General features: G+C 42.4%; 2 protein-coding genes across 5 annotated transcripts; one reads left to right on the forward strand and one right to left on the reverse strand.

Annotated features, from left to right (window-relative positions):
- The first annotated feature begins 438 nt into the window (after window positions 1-438).
- Window positions 439-4,389, forward strand: PRR29 (proline rich 29). 4 transcript variants are annotated; one of them, XM_069076283.1, is made up of 7 exons: window positions 439-883; window positions 1,441-1,513; window positions 1,694-1,794; window positions 3,256-3,467; window positions 3,673-3,743; window positions 4,090-4,157; window positions 4,259-4,389. In XM_069076283.1, exons 1-6 carry the CDS (start codon window positions 815-817, stop codon window positions 4,119-4,121), a joined length of 558 nt encoding a protein of 185 aa, XP_068932384.1. In that variant the 5' UTR covers window positions 439-814; the 3' UTR covers window positions 4,122-4,157; window positions 4,259-4,389. The 4 variants fall into 4 exon arrangements, with proteins under 4 accessions (XP_068932384.1, XP_068932383.1, XP_068932385.1 ...); XM_069076282.1 differs by lacking the exon at window positions 4,259-4,389 and having other exon boundaries at window positions 4,090-4,225; XM_069076284.1 differs by lacking the exons at window positions 4,090-4,157; window positions 4,259-4,389 and having other exon boundaries at window positions 1,410-1,513; window positions 3,673-3,830.
- Window positions 4,390-5,723: 1,334 nt separating this feature from the next.
- On the reverse strand, window positions 5,724-16,985 carry ICAM2 (intercellular adhesion molecule 2). Its single transcript, XM_069076279.1, has 4 exons — window positions 16,797-16,985; window positions 7,516-7,785; window positions 6,637-6,957; window positions 5,724-5,915 (listed from the first exon to the last, which is right to left on the reverse strand). Exons 1-4 carry the CDS (start codon window positions 16,852-16,854, stop codon window positions 5,740-5,742), a joined length of 825 nt encoding a protein of 274 aa, XP_068932380.1. The 5' UTR covers window positions 16,855-16,985; the 3' UTR covers window positions 5,724-5,739.
- Between the last annotated feature and the right edge of the window lie 356 nt (window positions 16,986-17,341).

Raw genomic sequence — 17,341 nt, forward strand, 5'->3', positions numbered from 1 at the left:
CTTAGGAACGGAGGACAGAAACGTAGACTGGGTCGTGGGAAAAAAGGCTGAAGTTCAAGAAGGCAGAGCCTTGGAAGCAGGACCACTGGAATGAACAAAGGGGTCTCAGAGAGAAGTGGACATTGATACAGCAGTCCATATCCCATGGAATTTCTCTGAGGTCTTCTGCTCCTTTTTGTATCTTCAGCGCTCTGCACAGTATCTGGCATACAGAAGGTGCTTAACAAATGTTAATTAATTGGTTGATTGAAATCATAAATCAGCAGGTTATGTTTCTCCTCCAGAAATATCACTCTTCCCTATACCCCGCCCTAACTCCCTCATAGGTCCCCTCGGCCCCGTCCTTTTCTTTCATTGGTCGATCTCCCTCCCCTGGCGCCCCACCCTTTCCTCTCATTGGCCTGCCTCCCTCCCCTTCCCTATCGCCTCATTCCTCTAGGTAATTGGATCTTACTTATCTCTCTTCAGCCCTCCCCTGGAGCCCCACTTTTTTCCTCATTATTCTGCCTCTCTCCTTTCGCTACTACCCCATCCCTCTCCTTCCTTGGTCCGCTTCTTTCCCCGTCCCATCCTAATCCCCTCATTGGCCCACTTCCTCTTTCCTTAGAGCCCCACCCTTTCCCTCATTCATTGGTTCACTCCTCTCTTGGAGTCCCGCCCCTCCCCCTCATTGGCCTGCCTCCCTTAGGCTCCTGTCCAGTGCCACTCAGCAGCACTCCCTCGTCCTGAGGTCCCTCCCTTTCGGTCCGCCAGACTCTAGGGTTGTGTAAGACTGCGTCGTCATAGTAACCGCCTGCCTCGTAGAGGTCTCGCCATGGCCTGGAGAGATAGCAGGAGCTTCGCCGGCCCTGGCGCTCAGTTGTCTCAGCTCCAAGCCCCAAAGGTGAGAAAGGGATCTGGGGTATGTGTGAGCCACAGGTCCAGCTAAGGGATGGAGAAGTGGGGGTAAGGGGAAGAACATGCCCCACCCCCTCCAGAAGAGGGGATGGGGGGAGAAGAGGACTTGGACCAGATGGAAGGGAGAGAACTTGGGGTATGGAGGGAGGGAGAGGGGGCTGGACCCTGATTCCATTGGTATAGGGGACCCCAAGGTGAGGAAATTCCCTCTACCAATGCAATTCGGCACCCTCTGAAACCCATCGTCTCAGAGAGTTGCCTAAGTGACTTGCCCAGGGTGACTGACATAGCTAGTATCAGACTTCTAGGCTCTCTGTCCTCTATGTCATGCTGCCTGATGGAGAGAAGGCAGAAATATGTTAGGGTGGAGAATGTGACTTTGATCAGGATGGGAAGAATGATCGATCTCACACGCAGCCCCAAGGACACTAAATACTTAACCTTGTTCTCACAAAGAGGAAGAGGGTGATAAAGGGGTACAGATATCACAGGTCTCTTATCCCCCTGTCTAGCCTGGTCTGAACTTGTATCTCAACTCTTCAGCCCTCAGTAACTATCCTGCAGTCTCTCCCAGATGCTTGGGCACCTCCTCATCAGCCAGGACACATGAAGGAAGGTGAGATTTCCAGACCTCCCCCATCTCTCGAATTTTCCAGAAGCTCCTTCTGTTCTACTAGTCAGCTCCCTGTCCCTGTCTCTTGCTACTAATTTTGAATCTGCCCAGGGAAGAGGCTTTCAGGACCTCACTGGGGTTAGTATTGTTGGTCACCCCCTTCTAACCAATTTCCTTAATCAGACCTACTGTCTCTGATGATGCTACAGAATATTCAAATGCACCAGCTGCTCATGAGTCGCCTGACAATGAGTGCCCTTGACTCCAAGCTCCTGACTTCCCAGGTTTGTTGACCTTGGCAAGGTATGGTGCAAGGTTTCTGCTTTTTGGGACAGGGATCCTTGTGACAGAACAGTGTGTAGAGATCTGAAAGAGTCCCACCCCCAACTTAGACTGCCATGCCCCCACTGGTCATTCAGTAGTGTCTTGGGGAGTAGTCTCCCAAGCAGGTGCTGGAGCCTCCTACAGACTATACTATCCCCCGAGGACATTATGATAGGACCACAAGGACTATGTGATCAGTTAATCAGAGGGTGGGAATATGAATACCCAATCCTCACCCTACTTGTCTCCAACATCACCGCACTTACCCTTACCCTCCAACACTTTCACACTCAATCTCTCCATTGGCAATTCCTAGCCTACCTCTTCTGAGCCAGCTGTTGTATCCCCAGGACAGTAATCACCAAACCCAGATGAACACAGCAGTAATCTCTCCCTGCCTAGAGTAACCTACCCTTCCCCCTCAGATCACCTCAGAAGCGGGTATCCCTTGGAGGGTGGGTTCTGTTCCCCAAGTCAGTGGATGGGATAGAATGAGTTGCCCAGAATGAGCAAGCATAGAGGTGTTGGGACAGGTCAAAGATCTCGTTACATTTTCTTTAACCTCAAACCTAACTTTCATCCACACTAACCTTATTGCTTTTGAAGACACTTCCATTCTTCCAGTCACTCAGGTTCACAACCGTGACATCATCCTTGACTCCTCACTCTCACCCCTCCATGTCTAAGCAATTCTTATTTCCACAACATCTCTCAAATCCATTCCCTTCTCTTCACTCACAGAGCCACCATCTTAGTGCATCAGTTATTCATCAGGTGCTCATCACTTCTCACCCATGTGATTCCAACAATCTCCTAGTAGGTCTCTGTGTCTCAAGTTTCTTCTCTCTGATCCATCCTCCACACACAACTGCCAAGGATATTTTCTCCCTTATTCAATAAACTCTAGTGTTTACCGATTAACTGTAGTATTAAATATTGTTTCATCTTTATGTCATCCTTTTTGGTGTTTTATTATGTATGTAATTATTAAAACAGTAGCATATATAATTTATAAATAAGTAAATATATACATATTGGAGATATATACACCAAACATTTTTACTGATAGGAATGAGTAATCCAACCATTGGTCTAGGGATTCAGACCATTCCTTGAGCATTCTCCCCTGAAAAATGCAGAAGAGAGAAAGGGATAAATAGTGCTAGTTATTCTCTACCAACCAGGACTGTGCCTTATTTTCCTCTGTTGTTGGAAAAGGTTGGATTGGTTTAGATAGGACTTCACTTGCGAATATGATGTAGGTAGAAGTAAGGGCCAAACATAGGGGGACACAGAGAGGATTGGTCGGAACTTTAGGGTCTTGGAGAGGAAAAGAAGGATTGGAGAGAAAAGGGAATTGGGAAAGGGACCTTTGCTTGGTAGAAGTCTGATTGAACATCCCTTCTTCCCTCCCTCCTCAGGTCAACATGCTGAATCTGCAGGAAGAAGAAGAAGAGGAAGAGGAAGAAAAGGAGGAGATACTAGTGTTTCACCACCATTACCTGCCTTGGTCAGCTCCAGCCCCGGTCACCCTGCTTCCCTGTCCAGTGCCAGACCTACATCATTCATGGCTCCCAGAGGTCTCAGAAATTAGGAATCTCCCTCGAGACTCACAGATCATACCATCTACCAGGTTGTAGGATATATGATTGAAGTTTGAGGGGAAGAGGGATGGATGATGCTGTAAGGGGAAAGTTATGGAAAAGGTTCTTTGCTAGAGAATGGGGTTTGGAAAGGTCACCTGGGGTAGAGATTGGCAAGAACAGATTGTAAGGTTGAATATAAGAGACCTCCACTACTCCTTGACCATTCTTCGTCTTTCCTCTCCCTTAATCCAGGAGAGGAATACCTCCACCCCCACCTCCCAGTGCCACAGGAACAGTGGGTGCTGATGTACCACCTGCCTCAGGTAGGGCTTTGCCCCAGCCCATTTTTCAGTCCTCCCCATGTGGCAAAGTTGGGAAGAGTCAGGACTGGAACTAAGAATGAGTAGAAGAAAAACCTAGCTTTAAACTTCAGGGGAAATATTTGTGGTCTACCAAATGCACTCTTCCCATTCTCAATATGGTTGTGCCTACCGACTTAGTAAGATGAACTGCATGCTGAAAGGGAACTTTATTCCCTTTTACTCATATTCCCTTTCACTATTCTTAGCTGGTTGCCCATGCAGGTCCCTTTCTCTACCCACGATCCAGGTGTAGACTTTTCTGCCCCTTCTCTTTTTCCCTGTACCAAGAGAGTTACTTTCTCATTAGACTACTACGATGTGGCAGAGGGACAATTGTGACACTACCCCCGATGGACTGGCTTCTCTGGCTACATGGTAGGAGAGTCACATGTTCTACAACCTCCCATCTTGGGCAGCTACAAATGAGGCAACTTTTGGGGCCAAGAGTCTCACTTCCACTTCTCCTTTTCTCCTAGCATGATGCCTCCTGCTTATTTCTGTCATGCCCCCTGCAGCCCTGAGACTTCCCAACCCCAAAGTCCCTCCCAAAGTACCTCACTCACCTCCATATGGAGCCTCGCTACTGGATGAAGGCCAATGTTAAGAGTAATCTTGACTTCTAAGTCCAGTGTTTTAGGGAGTTAGGGTAGAAAATAAAGAGCCAAGGAGCAGACATCGGGGGTTTCCTCTTCTTCCCTCTCTGTTTTCCTGTCTGCCATGTTACAGTTCCCATCTCTTCTCCACCATCTCCAACCCTACATATCTCCTGTACAATCTCCTACCTTCCGCTTCTCACCCAAGGTAGACTGGTTGGTTCTACCACTACCCTTCTACTTGTGGTTCTCCTTTTCCACTATAGTATTTAGAGGTGGGAGGGATTTTAGAGATGAGCTAAAGATGATTTTCAGATGAAGAAACTGAGGTCCAGAAAGGAGACCTGACTTGTCCAAAGTTGCACAGGGAATAAATAGATCAACTGAATCAATGTGCTTTTTGCCTCTCTGTCTCATATTGTCTCCAACTTTGGAAGAGTTGTGGAATGGACTGGGGCTGATTTGCTATGGAATATTGGAGGGGAGTGTAGACTTGTTATGAGGTTAATGCTCACATTGACCGGGTCTCAAGAGCAGCTTTGGAAAAGGGCGGTGTGGGTCACAGGGGGCTGAGGAAGAGGCATTGGAGAGTGAGGGCGGTAGAAATCCTGGAATCTTGCCTTACCCTCCTCCCTTTATCCTAATTTTTAAGGCCTATCTCAGGAAATCAGAGGGCAAGATCAAATCCCAGAAGGAATTGCTGCAGCCAGACCTTGCCATGGCAGGATTTCTGCCTGGGACATCTCTCTGACCCCTGATAAAGGGAGGTGGGGCTGGGGAGGAGAAGATTAAGGGCAGTGAGGTTGGGCTTATCCATAGATATAGTTGTGCTGGTTCACCTGTCACTCCAAGGGCATCTTCATCCAGACTCTTGCTGATGCCAGGCTCTTAGTGGCTTCCCTCTGCCTTCCTTTATTCCCTCAACCCCAGAAGAGTCAGCAAGGACAATGTGGCCTGAGGAATAACTACTGACCCTAATGGTGGAGGGGGAGATCCATGGAGACAGTGGTGGGGAAATGGTAGGAGGGTCTGGTTTGGGCAGCTAGGGAAAGGAGAGTTAAATTCAACAAATATGTTTCTATGTCCTGTACATAGATTTTGATTTCTAAAGAAAACAATTAAGTCATTGTTAAGACCTGGAATTCCAATGAAAGCCAACAGAATATATTTTCCCAAGGCCTTTCCGGGAAAGAGAGACCATTCCCATCTCACTCACACACACACACACACACACACACGGAGACACAGACACACACACAGACACACTTTTGTTTCTCACCACTCACTGAGCTATGTAGAGGTTATGGATGACCCTTCACAACAAAGGCATCAACCACCCCTCAGGTCCTTGTAATCACTCTGGATCATGAGCATCTGATTCTGTAGTTCCTCCAGGCAGCAAGTACCCCATATCCCCCTGTTCTGTGTTGACGCCAGTGTTGTCCATAAGCAAAACATAGGCAAACTGAGATCACGAACACCAGCAGCAGCAGAATCGTGATGATGATGGTGACAAGCATCTGGTTGTTCCAAGAGGGTTCTGGAAAGGGAAAAGGGTAGTGTAAGAGCACCATCCCCTCCCAGTTCAACCTGGGCTAAGCAGAGCCGTGAGTCCTGCAGGGAGCTGATTTCCCAGCACACCAAAGGCTGGCTCATAGGGGGCTTGACTTTTACTCAACTGGTGAAGCATTGACACTTTATTTTAGGTGCCAGCAAGCATTTGAAGCACTATTAAGGAATGAGGTGCTACAAAGGGATACAGAGATAACAAAGAATCTCTGCTTATGGAGCTTGTAGTCTGAAAACCATTCTAGCCCTGAGCATCATGCCAAAGGGTCAGGCTTGTCAGGTTCTCCCCACAGGACCCTGCAGCCTGGATGGTAAAGCTGGCTTAGACTGCATTTGCCTCTCCTAGTGGGGTGCAGCTTGGTTTTTGGCTTCCCAAAGACAAGTGGAACAGACCTCCCTGAATAGAAAACTAAGGCTCTCACTTCCAGCTGCTCACAGTCCTTGGTCTCCAAGCTTCTAGGACAAGGTGGGTGAAGAACTAGAGATCATGGGAACTTGTATGGGGGAAGGGGGAGCAGGAAGGATGTTGAAAGAAAAAAGGAACCCAGTGAGAGAATCACAGGTGCCAGCATTGTCAAGGAGTAGCCTCCGGGCAAGAGCTGAGAGCAGGGCTTAGCATGCTTCGCCTAAAGCTCCAAAAGAGGAAACAGGAAAAACGGACCCAGAACCCCATAAGATCCTGCCTGACGCACCAAATATCTCGAGCATCCTGGGCTCTGAGCTGGCAAAGAACAACTGCTCGCTATATGGCCTGAGGTCCAGCTCTGCGTGGCAAGAGAAGTTACTCTTATTATCTTCCCTTCGAGCTGTGATGTTGAGAGCGAGCCAGGCATCCTGCAGAGCCGTAGACACAGTCACAAAGGTCTGGCGGTATAGCTTTTCAGTGCCCTGCAGCAGAGTGAGCGTGAGGTTCTCCAGTGGGACCACGTTAGGCACATGGCATGTCAAGGTGAAATTCTTACCCACAATCACCCAAGCAGGCTGCAGGCTCAATGTCACCTGCTCTGGTGGCCCTTAGGGGACAAAAACAAAAGTAATAACCTTGTGAGTGGAAGACCTAGGAAGGGACTGCCAGCCTCTCTCCAAGAGGTACAAGGACAAGAGAAGGAACCCCCTTCAGTGCTGCTATCTCTTAAACAGCCTGTATGAAGCAGGTAGCTCTTGGTTTCACTTGTATGAAAGGGATTGGACTATTGGTTCAATCTATGGTATAAAAAAGGAGAAGACTTCAGGGTGAAGAGTTTATTGTTTAGTTTCACTGTCTTAGAGACGGTTTGGGGCCTTGAAGTCTCAAGTGGATTGCATGAATTGGGACAGATGTATGTTTAGACAAGAATTTAAAATATTATAACAAACTGAAAAGGCTCAGTTTAAGTTCTCCATCCCATCATTTTCCACCCCCCCCCATCCCCGCCAAAAATTAAACTACCCACATGTAACATTTACTTGTTGTACAGCTTGTATTTGTCACCTTGAACGGGTTAGAGAGGGATCCTGGACAGGGGATGTGGAAGGGGATATCAATGTGTGTGGGCTGAGATTGGGGAAGGGGCCAAATCTTGTCCACTCACGGTATACGATGACATTGACAGACTTCTTCTTTTGAATATTAGAGCAGATGAAGTAACAAAAGATGTTGGTATTCTGGGAGAAATTTGATAAGTGAAACACCTTCCAGTGAGTCCCTTCTTTCTGCACGGTCACATTTATGTTACGGGTCTCAATGCCTCCTTTATGAGGGTTTGTACAGTTGGTGCTACAGTTGATCCACAGGTCCTTGCCGGCCTCAACCACAGGCCTCTCTGGCCTCATTCTCACCTCAAATAGCTCCTCTCCTGCTACTGGAAGAAGCAACAGCAAATACTGAATTTCAGGGCTATGCATGCAAGTGTGTGTGCTTGTGTGTGTTTGTATGAAGTTGGATGTATTCTTGCAGTCTGCCAATTTGAGGACGTTGGTAGGGGTGGCATAGGGAGACATATCATAGGTTTTCCTGATTTAGGGTCAGGGAAATTTATTATTAAAGATAGCTAACATATAACACTTTAAAGTTTGCAAACCACTTGATATCATTATCTCATTTGATCCTCCTAACAACCCTGTGAGGTAGATATTACAAATGTTATTGTTGCCATTTTACAAATAGGTAAATTGGTACTAGAGAGATTAAGTGACTAGTGCATGATTTCACAGTTAGTGTGAGATTCAGAAGTTAAACCTAAACCTCTCCTGTCTCTAAGTCCAACATTTTCCCCACTCCTCACTGCATCATACATTGGCCTCTGCCCAATACCCTTCACAACAATCCGTTTTACTTCCATCAGTCCCTCATTACCTTTCTTCTTGGCCAATCAACAAATGAAGATGCCAAGGCCCAGAAAGGTGACGTCTTACCCAAAGTCACATGAGGAGTATGAAGCAAAACTAGGATTTGAACTTGAATCCTCTCAACTCCCAAGTTCTCTACTTTTTTTTTTAATAAAAAAACAAACCAATTACACTACCCTGTTTCCTTATCTTCTTAATTGGTCTCTGCTCTAACCTTGCTTTTCAAATCCATGCTCCATATTCCTGCCAGATTGATCTTAAAACACAACTAGAGTCATGTCCCCTATTGAATGAAGTCTGAACCCTCTAGCTTGGCATCAAAGGCTATCTACAATATCGCTCTAAACTACCTATACTGTTTTATCTCCAATCACTCACCCGAATGTACTGAATCACTCACCTACTGTAGCCAAAAGAGACTATTCTCAGTCCCACCCTCCCCATCACCACGACACCTATGCTCAAGAGTTAAACCTCTTTGGAATGCCCTCTATCAAAGTCCTCCCCCTTCCCCTTTAAGATCCAGTTCTGATACTTCCTTCTTCATCATGCCTTCTCTGATCTTCCTGTAGCCTATAATCACTGATAGGACACAACTTCTGGGGCTTGATTTGTACTGTCACCCACTCAGTGTTCACTAGTTCACCAGCCAAAACCTCCCTTTCCCCAAGAGCACAATCAAATACTAGTGCCTTTAGAAGCCTCTGCTGTACAGTTATTCCCTCCTTCTGTGGGAGTGGAATGAAGACTTACGCTCTTACTTTCATACTTGAGAAGCACCTCTTAGTTATACAAACTCTTTCTTGAAAGTTATCTGAACCATGGGGGGAGAGGGGTAAGATGGGAGGAAGTGCTAGAAGGAAACCTGTCAAATGGGACCTAAACCATTTCCCTGAGTAATATATAACTTTGGGGGGAGGACACACATGGTAGGGTGGTGAGGAGAAACTCTGAGATTCTAGAAATCTCTAGTGGAATTTATCATGCTTCAGGTGAACTAAAAAAAACAACAAGGGTAGCATTCGTGATCTCAGACAAGATCACAGTAAAAATAGACATGGTTACAAGAAATAGGGAATTTACCTTACACTTAAAAGCACCATAGACAATGACATATCCGTATTTAATAAATACACCAAATTGCATAGCATCTAAGTACTTAAAGGAAGAATCAATTGAACTAGAGAAATAGACATCAAGACAATAATAGTTGAGGACCTTAATATATTCCTTTCAGAGCTAGAAAATTCTAACTCAATAAATATGAAAGGAGGAAAGAACCATAAAGGTAAAGACCTTTTGAAAAATTAAATATGATTGATTTCTGGCAGCTACTAAATAGAATAAGAAACATATATACATATTTCTCAACTATGTATGGCAACTTTACAAAAATCTACTATACCAAAAATAAATAAATAAATAAGAAAGAAAGAAAATAAATTTTAAAAATTTGTTTTAAATCTACTATACCAGAATATATAAACTTCATAAATAAATACAGAAAAGCATAAATTGGGGTGGCTAGGTGGTGCAGTGAATAGAGCACTGACCCTGGAGTCAGGAAGACCTGAGTTCAAATCTGGCCTCAGACACTTAACACAAAAACTAGACGTGTGACCTTGGACAAGTCACTTAACCCCAATTGCCCTCCAAAAAGCAACAAAACAAAACAAAAACAGAAAAGCAGAAATAATAGATACATCCTTTATTGACCATGATGCAATAAGATTATAATTAGTAAAGATTCAATGAAGAAAAGAGTCAAACCTAAGTGGAATTTAATTTAGTTATAAAGAATTGGTGGGTCAAAGAACAAATCACAGAAACAATAATTTCATCAAAGAAAATGACAATGAGACAAAATGCTAATATTGTTGGAATGTAGTCAAAGCAGTTCTGAGGAGGAAAGTTATATCTCTAAGCTTTCATCAATAAAAGAGAGAACAGATCAAAGAATGAGATCTGCAACTAAACAAACAAAAAAAAGCAACAAACTCAAAAAATCATGAAAATAGAAGCTCTTAAAATTAGGCATTTGCAAAATTGATAATGAACTATTGAGAATTGATAAAATTAAGAAATGGTTTCTTGGGGGGGGGAACCCTTAAAAAATTGATGAGGTCTTAGCTAATCTAAATTTTTAAAGGGAGAAGAAAATTAATTTACCAACATAAAAAGTGAATATGGAGAATTCACAACAAATGGAGAGGAAACTTTTTTGTCAAAGTGTGCACCAACAAAAATGATAAGGGAAATTAATGCATATTTGCAAAAATACAAAATATACTAACAGTACAAGAAACAATTTAAATTCAATATAAATTTAATATTAAAAAATTGGGGGGGCGTGGCTTGGTGGGGCATGGGGGTAGCTAGGTGGCTCAGTGAATAAAGCACCGGCCCTGGAATCAGGAGGACCTCAGTTCAAATCCATCCTCAGATACTTAACACAAAAACTAGCTGTGTAACCTTGGGCAAGTCACTTAACCCCAATTACCCTACCTTCTCCCCTACAAAAAGCAAAAAAATAAAAAATAAAAAATTTGAAGGAGTCATAGATGACCTCAGGATTAGATGGATTTACAAGTATATTTTATCAAACATTCAAAGAATAATTCTTTCCAACTACATAACCTATTTGCAAATATAGAAAAGACATCCTGCCAACCTCTTTTTATGATACAAACACAGTTTTGATGATCAAACCAGGTAGAAACAAATCAAAATGGGGATGGGAACTTCAGACTAATGTTCTTACCGCATATTTGGTGAACAAAAGTAAAATATTAGCAGAAATTACAACAATATAATAAGATTATATAACAAGACTAGTTTGTATTTATACCAGGAATACAATATTGGTTTAATATTAGGGAAACTATAAATAATAGACTATATTAATGATAAAACAATAAAAACCACATGTTTACATCAATGCAGAAAAAGTTTGACAAAATGCAATATCCATTTCTGCTTTAAAAACCAGTATGAAGAATGAAAAATGCAAATAATCCTAAATATGATAAATAATATTTATCTAAAACTGCATTATGTGTAATGGGAAAATGTTAGAGACCTTTCTAATAAAGTCAAGGATATTCATGTCGCTATTACTATTTGATATAGTTCTAAAAATTTCTGCTATGGCACTAAGACCAAAAAAAAAAAAAACCCCAACAAACCTGAAGGAATAGGCATAGGCAAAGGGGAACCAAAATTATTGTTGTTTTTGGTAGATAATATGATCGACTGCTTAGAGTACCCTACAGATTCAACTAAAATTTAATTGAAACAATAACTTCAGTAAAGTAGCAATATGTAAAATAAACTCATTAAAAAATGAGCCTTTCTGTATATTACCAATAAAACCCAGCAAGTAGAGCTAAAAGGAGAAATTCCATTCAATATGTGTGTGTATGTGTGTATCTATATATGTATATATATGACTGCATACCAAGACTCAAGAATTATCTAATTACAACTACAAAATTTTCTTTACAGAAATGAATAGACCATGGGGTAGCTAGGTGGTGCAGTGAATAGAGCACCGGCCCTGGAGTCACGAGGACCTGAGTTCAAATTCATACTCAGACACTTGACACACTAGCTGTGTGACTTTGGGCAAATCACCTAACCTCAATTGCCCTCCAAAAAAAAAAAAGCAAAAAAAAAGAAAAGAAAGAAATAGACCTAAATAATTGGAAAGATATTAATTGCTCACAGTTGGGTTGTGTTAACATAATTAAAATGACTACCAAAAGATTACTTAAAAATTTTTTTAGAAAAAAATTTGAGCTAGGGAGCTCAGTGAATAGAGGAAGAATCCAACCTCAGTCACTGACACACTTATTAGCTTGTGACTTTGGGCAAGTCACTTAACTCCAATTGCTTTGCCTTCCCCCCTCCAGAAAAAAAATTTTTTTTAATTTAGTTCCTGAGGGGAAAGACTCACTATTTGACAAAAACTGTTGGGAAAACTGGAAAGCAGTCTGGCAGAAATTAGGTTCAGACTAGCATCTCAAACCATATTTTACAATCCACTCTAAATGTACTCATGATCTAAAGATAAAAGTCATATCATAAACAAGTTAGAGGAACAGGGAGGGAGAAACCTTTTTTGAATATAAAAGTTCTCAATTGAAAGGATCATAAATGATAAAATTGTCAATTTTCATTAAATAAAATTGAAAAGTATTTGCATAAACAAAATCAATTCAGTTAGAATTAACAGGGAAACAATGAACTTAGAAAAAATCTTTTGAATGAGTTTCTCTGATAAAAATCAGTGATCTTTTAAAGGCAGGCACCCTGGCCTCAAGAATATTGTTAAGTAGAATTAACTATATTGCTCTTAGTTGAAGATATTGCATGGTCCTGTACCCACCACTACATAGCAGTATGGCTCCTTTGTCTGATTGAGTATATACTCCACTCTCTTCTCTCCTCTTCTTTCTTCTTCTCATGATAACCTCAATGTATTTATTCTGTTAAGTAGAGGCCATGTGATGTCTTTGATTGGCACTACCGTTCTCTAGAAGCAGCCAGATGGTATAGTGGATAGAGTACTCTGAACTTAGTACAGTGCCTGGAAAATAGTAGGCACTTAAAAAATGTTTGTTAACTTCTTGTCTACCCTCTGTTTCAAAACCTTATCTGAAACTCCTTACAGGAAATAATATCACCATACTCTCCCCATCTAACATGGTAATAGACACCATGCCTCCTCTCATCATCCCCAGCACATCTATTTGTATAGACAGCTCTATTTACCCAGATAACTATTGATCACACTTCAGCCAACTGATTTGCCTTGGCCTATGTGGTGGTCTGGTAGAAAAGGCCCATAGCTAAATTCATGTGAGGGCTTTTCCTAAAAGACAGTCTCTAGTTGTACTTAAAGCAGGCTGGTCATCCAGAATAGTAAAGAGTCCATCAAACCAATATCTTAAAAAAAATTTTTTTTTACCCTTCTTTAGAGAATCAACTGTAGAGGGGATTCAACTTTGTGAATATAAGTATGAAAAGTTCCCCATTTCATCCACCTGAAAAAGGAACAAAAGACAGTCCCCATCTGGGACTTCTAAATTATTTAGCTAACCCCACAATGGGCAAGCTAGGTGGTGCAGTGGATATAGTGCCAGGCCTGGAGTCAGGAAGACTCATCTTCCTGAGTTCAAATATGATCTCTGACACTTTCTAGCTGTGTGACTTTGGGCAAATTACTTAACCTGGTTTGCCTCAGTTTACTCATTTGTAAAAATGAACTAGAAGAAGAAATGGCAAACCATTCTAGTATCCTTGCCAAGAAAACCCCAAGTCTGGTCATGAAGAGTTTGACAAGACTGAACAATAACAAAACTTCATAATAACAAATATTCTTTAAGGTCTCCCAGGCAATTGAACTCTAAAACTGACAAAACTCTATGTTGTCCCCATTAGACCATACCCTCACAAGTCATTGTTCTAATGTTCTGATCTTGCTGTTTAAATGATTTCCTGCAATTTCTCACTTTCTCACTTAATCATAGAGGAAGTTAGGGGCGGCCAGGTGGCTCAGCGAGTAAGAGCACCGGCTCCAGTGTCAGGATGACCTGGGGATCAAATTTGGGCTCAGATTCTTAGCACCACACCCAGAAATAACTGTCCAGGTAACCTTGAGCAAGTTACTTAACCCCAATTGCTTAAAAAAAAATCATAGAGGAAGTTATTCCCACAGAGGATTTCTTGTTGCATGTTCCAGTTTCCAATCTTCATTGTCATTCCCATTCCTTATATATCATATCATATAATACCATACCATACCATATCATATCATGTCATATATTATAATGTCACATCATGTCATATCATATCACATCACATTATATTATAGCCCTAATCTTAGCATGGTTTAACACATTCTCCAGAGAAATCTCTGGGTCAGAGATCATATTTCCACTCATGGGGTGGCTAGGTGGCTCAGTGCACCGGCCCTGGAGTCAGGAGGACCCAAATTCGGTTCCAGCCTCAGACACTTAACACACACACACACACACACACACACACACACACACAACTAGCCGTGTAACCTTGGGCAAGTTACTTAACCCTAATTGCCTTCCAAAAAGGCAAAAAAAAAAAAAAACCCAACTCATTCCCGGGGCAACTAGGTGATACAGTCAATAGAGCACTGGCCCTGGAGTCAGGAGGACCTGAGTTTAAATCCAGCCTCAGCCACTTAAAACTTACTATCTGTGTGACCTTGGGCAAATCACTTAACCCCAATTGCCTGATCTTCCCCCCTCCAAAAAAAAACCAAACTTATTCCTTTCTGACTCTACCTAATAGGCAAAAAAAAAAAAAAAAAAGAGTTTAGCTTCATTTTCTTTGTCAACAATTTACTTTTTCCAAAGCAGTCAATAAGAACCAAGGAATACATGATTTTGCTACATTTTTACTTATCATACTCCTTAAGAGTGCATGCCACTAAACCTACAAGGAGAAGGACACTTACTCCTTTTCCCATTCAGATGGGAAATACCAATACCAAACAGTTCTGGCCACAGAACACTACAATCCTGTATCTGACCATATCACCCAAGACTCCCTTTCTTTCATAACATCCTCCTTCTCTTCAACAATTTAAACACAAAGCTGTTGAAAAATAATCCCAATTGACCACACCAAATATTCTGGGCCAGACCTAACTCAGGTCAGTCCAGTAATTCAGACTCAGACTTGGAATGCAATGAGGTACTCATGGACCCAAAATACAATAAAAACAACTTTAATGGCGACAAAGGCTAAAAAGTATAAATAAATATAAAATATCAATAAAAATAATAATATAATAATACACTAATAAAAATAATAAAATTTCTAAGGTTAAAAGGATACTAATTCAGGGGCGGCCAGGTGGCACAGTGAATAGAGCACCTGCCCTGGAGTCAGGAGGACCCGAGTTCAAATCTATTCTCAGACGCTTAACACAAAAACTAGCCATGTGACCTTGGGCAAGTTGCTTAACCCTAATTGCCCTCCAAAAAGCAAAAAAAAAAAAAAAAGGATACTAATTCAAATGAAAAAGACTTGTCACCTAAGCCTCCACTTCACCTCTACAAGCCATGCTAGGAAGGCATTCCCACTGGACAGTAGGAGCTCCAGTAAAACCCAACCTCCATAAAACTCCTCTTACCACAGAGCATAAAGAGTCTAAGATGTGGGGCAGCCAGGTGGCTCAGTGAGTAAGAGCACTGGCTCCAGTGTCGGGATGACCTGGGGATCGAATCCCGGACTCAGAAACACCTGGCTGTGTAACCTTGAGCAAGTTACTTAACCCCTATTGGAAAAAAAAAAAGTCTAAGATGACTTTGAGGTTATGAACCTTCATGGGGAAACTACTAACTTTGTGGCTAGCTATATCTTGGTCTATACTTTTTTTGTTTTGCTTTGGGTTTTTTTTTTTTTTTTTGCTTTTTGGAGTGCAGTTGGGGTTGTGACTTGCCCAAGGTCACACAGCTAGTTTTTGTGTTAAGTGTTTGTGGCCAGATACGAAGCCAGGTCCTCCTGACTCCAGGGCCAGTGTGCCACCTAGCCGTTCTGGTCTATGCTTTCTTAACCCCTCCCAGGGCCAGGATTTCCTTACAGCTGCTGAGATCCCAGGGCTAGGACTGCAGCTATTTTTCCTTATTAGGAAACTCTGGCCCATTTCCCAATGTCCTCCCCATTTTTCTCTTCCCAAGAAGGAATAGGTTTTAGTACTATTTGACTGTAGTATAAGGAAGGAAATGTACTCTTGTTACTTGGGAGTTGTCTAGGGCAGAGAAAATCATGAGAGTACAGGAATGGAGACATCAGCTACTCTTTGGTAGAAATCTGGCAGATTTTGGAAGCCTGGGAAAGAGACCCCAGACCCAACACAGAACTGTTTTTGAAGTGTGGTCATGTGGCTAAGTCTTTTTACAGCATCTCCTGGAGTTTTCCCAGACTCCCTAGTCTCGTGCTGTCTACTCTTTGGGCCCTGCCTGTGTGAACCACACTTACCATAACAGTAATGGAGGGAGGGATGGAATATTTATTAAATGCTTACTAGGTGCCAGGAACTGTACCAAGCACTTTAGAAGTATCTCATCCTGTCTTACCCAGAATTTAAATCACTGAAAACTGATCCCCTGTCCCCACCAAAAAAAGTCCAAGAGCAGCCCCCTCAAGGACCAGGCAAGGATGGGTCTTAACCCAAGGAGCAGGGAGCTAAATTGAATTGGGGGCTAGGACACACTTGGTCCAGGGATATCATTCCAATCTTTTCAATACATTTCCATTCAGATGGACAGCTGTCACTTTGGAGTCCATTAATCCCAAGGACATTAAAAGCTCCCTGATCTAGGAAAAGAGAGACAAGTATCTCCCCCAAATACCTAGAAAAGCTAAGTAAAGTGTTACTACCCAAACCTCACTAGCCCCTCCCTCTGATAGCAGCTTTCTCTTTTCCAGTCAATACTTACAGTTACGGCCAATAGAAATTTTTCACCATTTTCCTCACCTGGAGAGGAGAGCAGGGTCAAGAAAACCATCAGGACACAGGTACTGAAAAGCAACATTTTGACACAGACAGACTAGTGAGAATATCGCTGAGAGTCTGGCAGGAGAGAGAAAGAGAAACAAATTTGAGATCTTGTTTGAATGCCTGACTGTTATCATACAGTCAAAAATACCCAGCATGCCCTAAGCCAATTACAGAATTTCCTCCAATTGTCTAAGCATTTCTAGGTAGTGAAGAAACCAAAGGAAAGCCTACTGTGGTAGAAAGGAGGGGATTCAAAGAAAAAAAAAATGAACAGAATGCTGCTGGAGAGTTTGAGGGTTATGTATCTCTTGAAGACAACTAGGTATCTGAACTATAACCAACACCAATATAGTGAGTTCCTAGTATGGGGAGCCACCGGGATGTCTAAGAAGGGATGAGCTAACTGGCCTAGGTCAAAGCTCCATGACATGATCAGTAGTGGGAAGAACTGTGGAGTGGCCACTGCTCTTCCAGCCTGAGTAAGATAAGGAGAACCAGTCTCTTAAAAAAAAAAAATCTGG

Source organism: Petaurus breviceps, unplaced genomic scaffold (genome assembly GCF_028583685.1).
Source record: "Petaurus breviceps papuanus isolate PSGF00001 unplaced genomic scaffold, PetGlider_PUasm1.0 90925, whole genome shotgun sequence".
In the NCBI taxonomy this organism is placed as follows: Eukaryota; Metazoa; Chordata; class Mammalia; order Diprotodontia; family Petauridae; genus Petaurus; species Petaurus breviceps.